At 55.9% G+C, this 8,994-nt stretch overlaps 1 protein-coding gene across 1 annotated transcript; it reads right to left on the bottom strand.

Annotated features, from left to right (window-relative positions):
* Positions 1-210: 210 nt before the first annotated feature.
* TRIM63 (tripartite motif containing 63) lies at positions 211-8,694 on the bottom strand. The gene is made up of 8 exons (XM_040979733.1): positions 8,530-8,694; positions 7,636-7,808; positions 4,248-4,416; positions 3,523-3,618; positions 2,432-2,665; positions 1,732-1,754; positions 1,279-1,403; positions 211-311 (listed from the first exon to the last, which is right to left on the bottom strand). Exons 1-8 carry the CDS (start codon positions 8,686-8,688, stop codon positions 211-213), a joined length of 1,080 nt encoding a protein of 359 aa, XP_040835667.1. The 5' UTR covers positions 8,689-8,694.
* Between the last annotated feature and the right edge of the window lie 300 nt (positions 8,695-8,994).

Consider the following 8,994-nt stretch of genomic DNA (forward strand, 5'->3'; position numbering starts at 1 on the left):
CCCCCACAGGGGATGCTGATGCTACAGGCAGCGGCTTAACCCACTGTCTCGGACCTCTGTGTGACTCTCCATTAGGAAGCTCAGTTAGCTGTGAAATGGGATCTTTTAGTATGCATAGATGGGAGAGAGATGTGCTGGGAGCCGCACAGCAGCTCGCTCACAGTGGGCATCTCGTTATGGGGAGAGTGAAGAAACGAATGAATGAATGAACTACTGAAGGCGAATGGATTCCCTACCTTCTTCCTTCCCTGTTGAAGTCTCTTCCTCTTCCTGATCATCTTCTTCCTCCAGGAACTCCTCATCATCATCATCTGTGACAAAGAACAAGCAGGTGAGGGTGGGCTGGCTCCTCAGCCCCAGCACCCGCTCTCCTAGTGCAGCCCGCAGGTGCGTGGGTGATGGACTAAGGTGATGGTGCGTGGGTGGTGGTCTGGCTAGGGCCACACTGCTTCTCCCCACTGTAGGGTGCCGCTACGCTGTGCTCGTTTGTGCTCTGGCAGCTGCAGCTCCTGCCTGTTACCCCATGTGTGAAGAGGACTAAGAGGCAGCACCTTCTCTGCTCCATGCATCTCCCAGGTAAACAAACAGCCCCTGGGGAAAGTGGGACAAAGCATCACCTTGCACAAGGACAGGGGCAAAGTCTTTGTCCCAGAGGAATTTGTTCAGCTCTGGAAGGCTGCTTGCTCAGCACCCCTGCCCCGCCAGCTTCCTCATTCCTTCCCCACCTGGGGTGGGGAGCACGCTGGGGCCATCTCTTCTCCATTACTCCCTGAAGCTGAGCAACAGGGAGGAGTGACTAGGGACACGGGTCCCCCCAGTTTTCTGTCCTGAGAAGTGGCCTGCAAGTTCTACTGCCAGAGACAATGGCCTTTCCCCAACCCCCTTCCCCAGCCACCTCCTTAGGCCTGTGGCCAGGGCTGGAGGAGGTCACCAGAGTCACAGCTTGTGTCTCCTCAACAAAGGCCCTCGTCCTTCTGCAGCTGGACCTCACCTCTCCGACCAATACATCACCCCGCCAAATCCCACGCACCCTCTCTCTGTCATTAAGCCCTGTGTGCTTCAGCAAAATAACATGTGGGCTCCTTTGAGGGTTTCCCTAAATCTCCTCCTTCCTTACTGTTCTGGTTACATTGTCACAGGCGCTCCAGGGAAGAGAAGCCAGAATGAGACAGGAGGACTCTGTGTGCGCAACCCCAGCTATCCAAATAGTACAGGGAGGCTCATTCTGGCTCTGGGACATCCAGCAAGAAAACCAGGCGAATGGCTCTGCCACTTTACCTGTGCCAAAGTCGATGGCCCTCAGGGTGTCTGCTATGTGCTCCAAGTCCAATGTGAAATAGTCCATGTTTTCAAAGCCCTGCTCTGTCTTGCCCAGCTGGCAGCCCTTGGAAGCTTCCACAATGCTGTGGGGAGAAGGTTAGCGGGGTTAGAAAGCAGGATGAGGTTTCGGGGTTCAGGGTGGGAAGAAGGGCCTTCACTCTAATACCATGAGTGCACGTGCTTTGCCCGCACCCCATTGCCACCCAGAGAACCCTGGCAGTGAGGCAGTGTTCCCTCTAGGCTCAAGCGCAAGAGATGGTCCAGGAAAATAGGGATGCCACAGCCAGGAAAGGCAGGCTGGGGTGAGACCCTTCTTGAGGACTGAGTGCACTAGGACGGGGAGCAGGGCATTGGGCAGAGGCCCTGCCAGGAGCCAGGGGCTTGGGCCACAGCCCTGGGGGACATACTGACCTTTTGATGAGCTGCTTGGCACTCTGTGGGAGGGGAGAGAGCAAAGGGTTAGGACTGCAGAAGACATACTGGCAGGAATGCCGCCACAGTGGCTGGGTATGGCAGCTGGATACATGGTACCATTCCCTACCCGCTTGTGCCCTCATCCTCTCACCTCCAGGCTGGCACACATTGGATCTTTCCCATCTGTCTGCAACCTGAACAGGTCCTGGTTATCACCCTGGAATCCTCCCTGGCACATTTTCTGGGTAGGAGCTTGACTTCTAAGGACCTCAGTTAAAACTACAGCCAAACCCTGGAACAGCCAAGCTGAGAATCATGTACCCCAGATACCCAGTGTACCCACTGTCTGGGATAAGGTGTGGCTCATAGGCGCTTTAACTGAGCTGAACTCAGTCTCTCACAACCAGGCCCTCTCTGTTCTTCCCAGTAAGCCCTTATGGAGAACAGTTGGCCTACAGGAGGGATCCTCACCCCCTCACTTACAGAAGGAACCCAGTTAAGAGTCTCCAGGAGGGGCATTTGGTGGCTGAAAAGGGCATAACATTAGCATCTATTTCATCTTCATAGGCTCAGTAAGAGAAAGGTAGCGATTACTGCATGCCATTCTACAGATGGGGACACTGAGGCAGGTACATGTCCCAGGAGGTGTGAGCAGCCTGTGGAGGAACACAAGCTGAATTCTGCTGGTGTGACTCACCAGGAGGAAGGTGGCGCCACCAGGCTCATCCAGGGACTGGATGGCCGTCTCCACCAGCTTAGTGGATTTGTCAAGCTGCTCCCGGTATTGCTGGATGAGGGCCTCGAGGAAGCTGAGTTTGCCCTCCTGCTCCTGCGTGATGCGCTGCAGCAGCTCGCTCTTCTTCTCATCCAGGATGGTGTAGAGCTCATCGAACTTGCGGCTCAGCTCCTCCTTCACCTGGTGGCTGTTCTCCTGTGGGCACGGATGTTGCTGTTACATCCTGCAGGCCTATCCCCTGCCTGCTCTGACAGGTGTGCCCAGGAGAAAACCCTAGGAGCCTCGTCTTATAGAACTGGAGATGCAGGCTTCCCAAGACAGCAACGGCAGAGGCGTCCCAGCTGCTCACCACGACACACATGCACCCAGATGCTGTACCCTGACTGCCATGAGCCCCACATCACATTTGTCCCCATTCTAGGAACAAGCCTAGGTGCAGGGAGCTATGCACTGCGGGGCCCGCGGGGAGGTGGGCAGGCATCTTTCATGCAGCACAAATGTTCTGTTTGGTTTTTCTTTTCTGTGAAATGGACACAACCCTAGCAGATCTCCATCCGGGGCCCTACTGCCTCCCCCCAGTGCACCTGCACATCCTCTTCCTTTACATCCCTCTTCTACATGACAGAGGCAGTCTCTGGAGCTGGAAAAGTCCCCTTCCTGGACCCCACAGCTGGGCAAGCCCTGGGAGCTCATGTGGAGTGCACAGCTTGAGCCTGCGGCTGTTTTATATGCCCTAAAGAAGGGTCCACATCACCCTGGGGAGCAGAGCTCTGTGGGCCGTTAGCGCTGTGTGCACACTGGAAACAGCCAGTCAGATGGTCCCCAGAGACCGAGTCCGTCTGGATCACTTCCCATCCCCAGAGCCTGGGCCAGGGCCTGACACCCAGTTGTGCACGAATGGACCACCTGTGACTCCCTCATTGCCATCCTTGCTCATCCACCCTGGGCTCCAGGCCCCAGCCTTCAGTCCCAATCTGTGAGTGTGTGTGTCCCATAGACCAGGCTGCAGTAGGAGGCCTCAACCCCAAGGTGAGGCCATTCTGTCCTCTCACCTTGGTTACTCGACAGGAGTCCTCCAGCTGCGTGATGATGGTCTGCATGCGGTCATTCCCTGCCACCAGCATGGAGATGCAGTTACTCAGCTCTGTCTACACAGCAAGGGAGAGAAACAGACTCAGGGTACTACTCACCTCACCCCCACCCCGAGGAGTGTGGCCCCTCTTTCTGGGGTGCAACTCTCATCCAGAGCAGAGAGTGTCAACGAACTGCTGTTGTCTATTTCACAGGCCCCTCTCATGTTACAAGACAAGGCCCAGAGAACGGGGGAGGGGATGAGCTGCCCAAGACACACAGCAAGGTACCAGCCAAGGAGGGGTTTGTTCTAAGATGGAGCCAAGACAAGAAGTACATTTGCAGAGTGGGAGAAGAACGAACAGGCAGAGCAGCAGCTGATGGCCTGGACAGGATGGTGGGGTATCTGCCACAGCCTGAGGCCCAGGAACAGAACTCCCAGCTGCCTCCTGCTGCAGGCCAGTGTGAAAACTGTGGCCCAGTGCATGCTGGAGGCCAAAGTGTGCCCTGGCCCTGGGGTCTGACCTCGAGCCTGTGGCCACACCCAGGTGCTTCTAAGTATAACCATGAGCTCAGCCTGCTACCCAGGCAATCTCTTCCCCAGGGGTTATTCCTGAAAGGCCGGCTCAGCAGATCCATCTCCTGAATCATCAGGTGTGGCTCAGCAGGCCCCGGGCTGGGGGGCCGACACAACTGGAACCCATACCTTCTGGCCCTGGAAGACGCTCTGCAGTGGGGCCACCTCACAGGCCTGGTGGGCCCCAAACACTTTGCACATGGAGCACGTGGGCGTCTCACACGTGAGGCAGTAGATGTTGATTTTCTCATCTTCATGCTCCTTGCACATGGGATGGCTGTCCTTCTGCAGGGGCCGGCTGGAAAGAGAAGGGTCACAGGTCACAGGGTCCCTGGCTCCAGTGACCCCCATTTTATACCCTGAGCTCTCGATAGTGAGCTGCCCCACAAATTTTTCCCCCAAGGTTTGAAAAGCAGAGTGATAGAAAAAAAGAGACAAAGAATGAGACCTATTTTCTGGTTTACTCCCCAAATGACCACAATGGCTAACTGGGGCTGACTCAAGCCAAAACCAGGAGCAGGTGCTCCATCTGGGTCTCCCACAGCACTTGGACCGTCTTCTGCTGCCTTCCCCAGTACATTAGCAGGGAGCTGGATCGGAAGTGGAACAGCCAGGACTCGAACTGGCACTTCATTATGGGCTTCCTGGCTTCACAGGCAGTTGTAGCAGAAGGGCAGCCCCAAACCTTTTTTTTTTTTTTTTCCTCAGTTCTCTAGGAATTCTAGCCCAGAGGAGCTAGTGACATTGCAATTGTCCCCTCATCCTGGGACCCATATGCTAGTGGGCTCTGCCAGGTCTGAGAGTGTAGGGAGGGAGCCACAGGTCTGAGAGTAGGCATGCAGAAGTTTTAAGTGAGAAGAAGCTGGGACCCCCACCCCTCCCAACCCGGGAAACTGAATTGATTCAATCAAGGTCATCCTGCAGGTCAGGCCAGGGGAACTAGGAGTTGGTTGCTCTAATTATAGTCCCCCTGGCTCCTGGTGGCTCCTGCTCCCTGGAGCTGGGTTGTTTACACGGATAGTGTCGCTCAATTCTGCACTGAACCCAGCAGGCCATAACCTCCGTAAGCATAAGGAAATTTGCCCACTGTCTTCCTTGCTGCATTGATGGTGCCTGGTGCCACAGGAGGTGGTAACAGAATATAAGAAGGACTTGGCCAGTAAACACACCATGAGGATGGCCCCAGCCAGGCTTCAGAAGGTGGGAAGCCCAGCCCAGGCCTTGGCACCTCACCTGCAGATTCTCTTCCAGGTCCGCTGCACCCTTGCTGCTCCTAACACCTGTTCTTAAGGTGTCTTTTCCCCTTTCTGGTTTCTCTACTGACGGCCTCTGGCGTGTCAAGTATGCCGGGCTTAGAGTTTTGGCCCTTTCCTAGCCTGGGTTCAATGTTCTTTAAGATTTGTCCTTTTATTTATTTGACGGCTTAGAGCAACAGAGATTCCATTACTGGTTCACTCCCTCTCATGTCCCACAACAACCAAGTCTGGACCAATCCAAAGTCAAAAGCCTGGAATTCCATCCAAGCCTCCCACATGGGTGACAGGGGCCCAAATATTGGGCCGTCTTCTTCTGTCTTCCCAGGCACATGAGCAAGGAGCTGGAGTGGAAGTGCAGCAGCCAGGACTCAAATAGAGATATGATGCATGCTGGCGTTGCAAGTGGTGGCTTAACTTGCTGCACTACAATGATGGCACAAAGATGTGATTTTTTTTTAAACTAAGTCTTTCCATGCCAGCTGGACCACCCACTCATGTAGAGCCAGCAGTGAGTCCACAGCACCACTGACTCCAACCCCTGACATCATACAATGTTGGCGATGACTGGTACCCAGCAAGTGTCAGGGGCGACCTCTGACTACCCTGAGTGATCGCTTACCCCCCAGATTTTGTGACCCCTGCCATTATTCAACCAGCCCCTGGCCACACTTGTCCTTGAGTCCAGGGACTGCCTACAGACAAAGGCCTCCATATGCCACCTGTCTCCTCCCCCAAGGAAGGGAGTCCCTGGCCAGGCAGTGGTGCAGAGAGACAAGCTCTCAAGGTCTGGTGCCTGTGCCCACTGCCCTGCCCAGGCTTCCCTCTGGCTTTGAGTCCAGACCACTAGAATGAGTTCTTTTGTTTATTGCAGCTTTGTTCTCAGCTGTGGCGTCAGGTGCCCAGTACTGAGCAGGGGCCCAGCCAAGCGCAGCTCCTGGGCTGAGTCCCTGATATGCAGAACCCCCGCAGGTTCAAACACAACCTACTCTGCAGAGGGGACTATTATTTCAGCTCAGGTACAGATTCTGCTACATCAAGAACATTCCACAGCCTGTTAACATTTCTGTGTGTGCTGTTCATGAGCCCTCTAGACTGGCAGCCCAGAACAGTCACCAGGGGACCTCTCAGCCAAGACACATGTACCCCAAAATCCAAGTGCTCAGCTTTTCAGCTCCAGCTTGATTTGGGCTTCCTATGGATGCAGACACTGGGAGGCAGCAGTGACGGCTCAAAGAACAGGGCTCCTGTCATCCCCGAAGACCTGGATTAAATTCCATGTTCCTACCTTCAGTGCCCACCCTGGTCCAGCGGTTGCAGACTTTTAGAGAAAAAAAAACCAGCGTACAGGACCATGTATTCTTCCACCCTCCCTCTCTCTCTCAAATAACTAAGAAATATCACTTCAAAAATTTTTTAAAAAATATTCACCATGCAGGTAGTCATACCTTCTCTTTCAGCTTCCCCCCTTGTTAGCTGTGTGGGCTTGGAAAAATCTCCCACCCTCTCTGAGCCTCCACTTCCTTACAGTCAAGTAGGCTGAGCCAGGGAGGGGCATGGGAGGCAGCTAGCACATGGCAGGTGCTTCTGTGACATTTCCTGTCACTACCCTATCCCCAGTCACAGTGACACATCTTACCATCCATCCCCTTTGTGGCCAGCAGACCTGAGACCTCGGCAGAGCTGGGGCAGGGCAGCACTGGCAGGCCCCCAGCCAGGGTTTTTCCTCCGCAGGCCTGGGTTGGCAGTGCCACTGGGCAAGACGCTGCCCACTGCCACATGCTTGGGGAAGGTTTGAAACCAACAAGGCCGTGAGGTCAACAGCTGGGAGTGGTGTCAGGGTGTCCTCATATGTACCGCCCCTCCCCCAGCTGGGTCTGGCCCCAGCCTGAGGCTCAGCGTGGATGTCCCCAAGGCTCACAGATTCTGCCTCTCCTATTGGAGAATACAGCCGAGCTCATCTCCCGCTTCTTAGGGAGCCTGTATTTTCTCATCTGTGAGATGTGGGCACCGTGGAGCATTCCCAGCGTGGGCTCCTGACCGCCCCAGGCGTGGGAAAGGAGTGTGGCTGTATTCTCATGGCTCCCAGTCCTGTCTCTTGCTCTCTCATCTCATTGCCCTGATCTGTGTCAAGATCTCCCAACAGGGCAATCCCAGAGGCCAGCCTGGGGGAGGAAGGGGTTCTGCACTGGCTTGCAGGGGGTGGGAGGGAGAGCTGGCCCTGAGCAGGGGGCAAGGGAAGCGGGAGGGGTGGGCCAGCTGACCTGGAGCACTCCTGCTTGTAGATGTCAATGATGTTCTCCACCAGCAGGTTCCGCTGCAGCCCGTACACGCCGTGGCGGTCCATGATCACCTCGTGGCGACAGGAGGGGCAGCGGAAACGGCCTCCGGACATGGACACCGAGCCGCCCCGGTTGGTCCAGTAGGGATTTGCGGCCTGTAGGGGCCAAACATAGAGGTGAGGCCTGCACTGCCCACCCCCAGCCCTTTCCCTTGCCAGCCTCCTGTTATTGAGGGTGAGAGCAGAGACCCCTAGCTATGGGGCCCCCAGACAAGCAGCTGCACCATCAGCAGGCCTGGCTTCCATCTCTGGGTAGCAACCTTCTTTCTCCAAGCCTCAGTTTGCCCACTCATGAAATGGGTGTTGCAACCTGGGCAAGCTCCTCAGGGGCTACTTAGAAGAGGAAATAGTGGAAGGACATTTGGGAAGGTAGCCCCGGAGGACAGCTGAGTGCCAAATCCCGTCCCTGGTCTGCCTTCTGGTTCTCATCTTGAAGGCTCAGGGTAGGGGCTTTGGGGGCCTATGCCTGGTGTGCCTGTCTACTTCCCCCTGAATCTGAAGCTCTGGGTCCTATGCCACTGTGGCGCTGGCAGGCTTCTAGGGGTCTGGTTTCTGTTCCCTCTGCACCCGATTCTCCCTTATCACTGAGGCACTTGACTCTTCCACCCGCCGAGAGCTCGGGGCAGGTGGGGAGCTGAGCTGGGGGCAGGGTGGGAGCGACACATGCGTCATGGAGGGGCCCGAGGCAGGAGGAGCCCAGAGCCTCCTCCCCAGCCCTCAGGCAGATCAGAGGCCTCTCTGCAGGGGAGCTCCAGGGAGCAGAAAGAGCCAGTCCAAGATGTGGGAGGTCCTAGGAGCAGACCGTTCCAGCACCCACCTGGAAGATGTCATTGGCACACTTGCGGCAGAGGTTATGCTGGCACGGCAGGATGACCACTGGCTTGGTGAACACCTCCAGGCAGATGGGGCAGATGAGCTGCTTCTCCAGGTTCTCCATGGGGTTCCCGTCTGGGATCAGGCTCGACTTGTAATCCATATCTTTTGTGGGGGAGAGTCTGGCTCTAAAGATCGGGGCTCTGCCCTTGTCACAAACACCAGCTCCGAACCTCTGTCTCCTTCTCCTGGCGCTCGAACTCTGGCTGGGTCTGGGACCCCTTTGATATTTATAGCTGGGCTCTGTCACATGAGCCCAGGGAGGGGCCCAACTCGGCATTCCGATGCCAAGCGCCTGGTGGGGCTTGAGTTTCCTCCAGGCCCGGGAGCCCGAGCCTCTCAGATCACATGCAAGGGTGAGCAAGCGCTGTTCCACAGGCATGAGGGCATGGGGGAGCGAAAACAAGAA

Source organism: Ochotona curzoniae, unplaced genomic scaffold (genome assembly GCF_017591425.1).
Source record: "Ochotona curzoniae isolate NIBS_2020 unplaced genomic scaffold, NIBS_Ocur_1.0 contig_3255, whole genome shotgun sequence".
In the NCBI taxonomy this organism is placed as follows: domain Eukaryota; kingdom Metazoa; phylum Chordata; class Mammalia; order Lagomorpha; family Ochotonidae; genus Ochotona; species Ochotona curzoniae.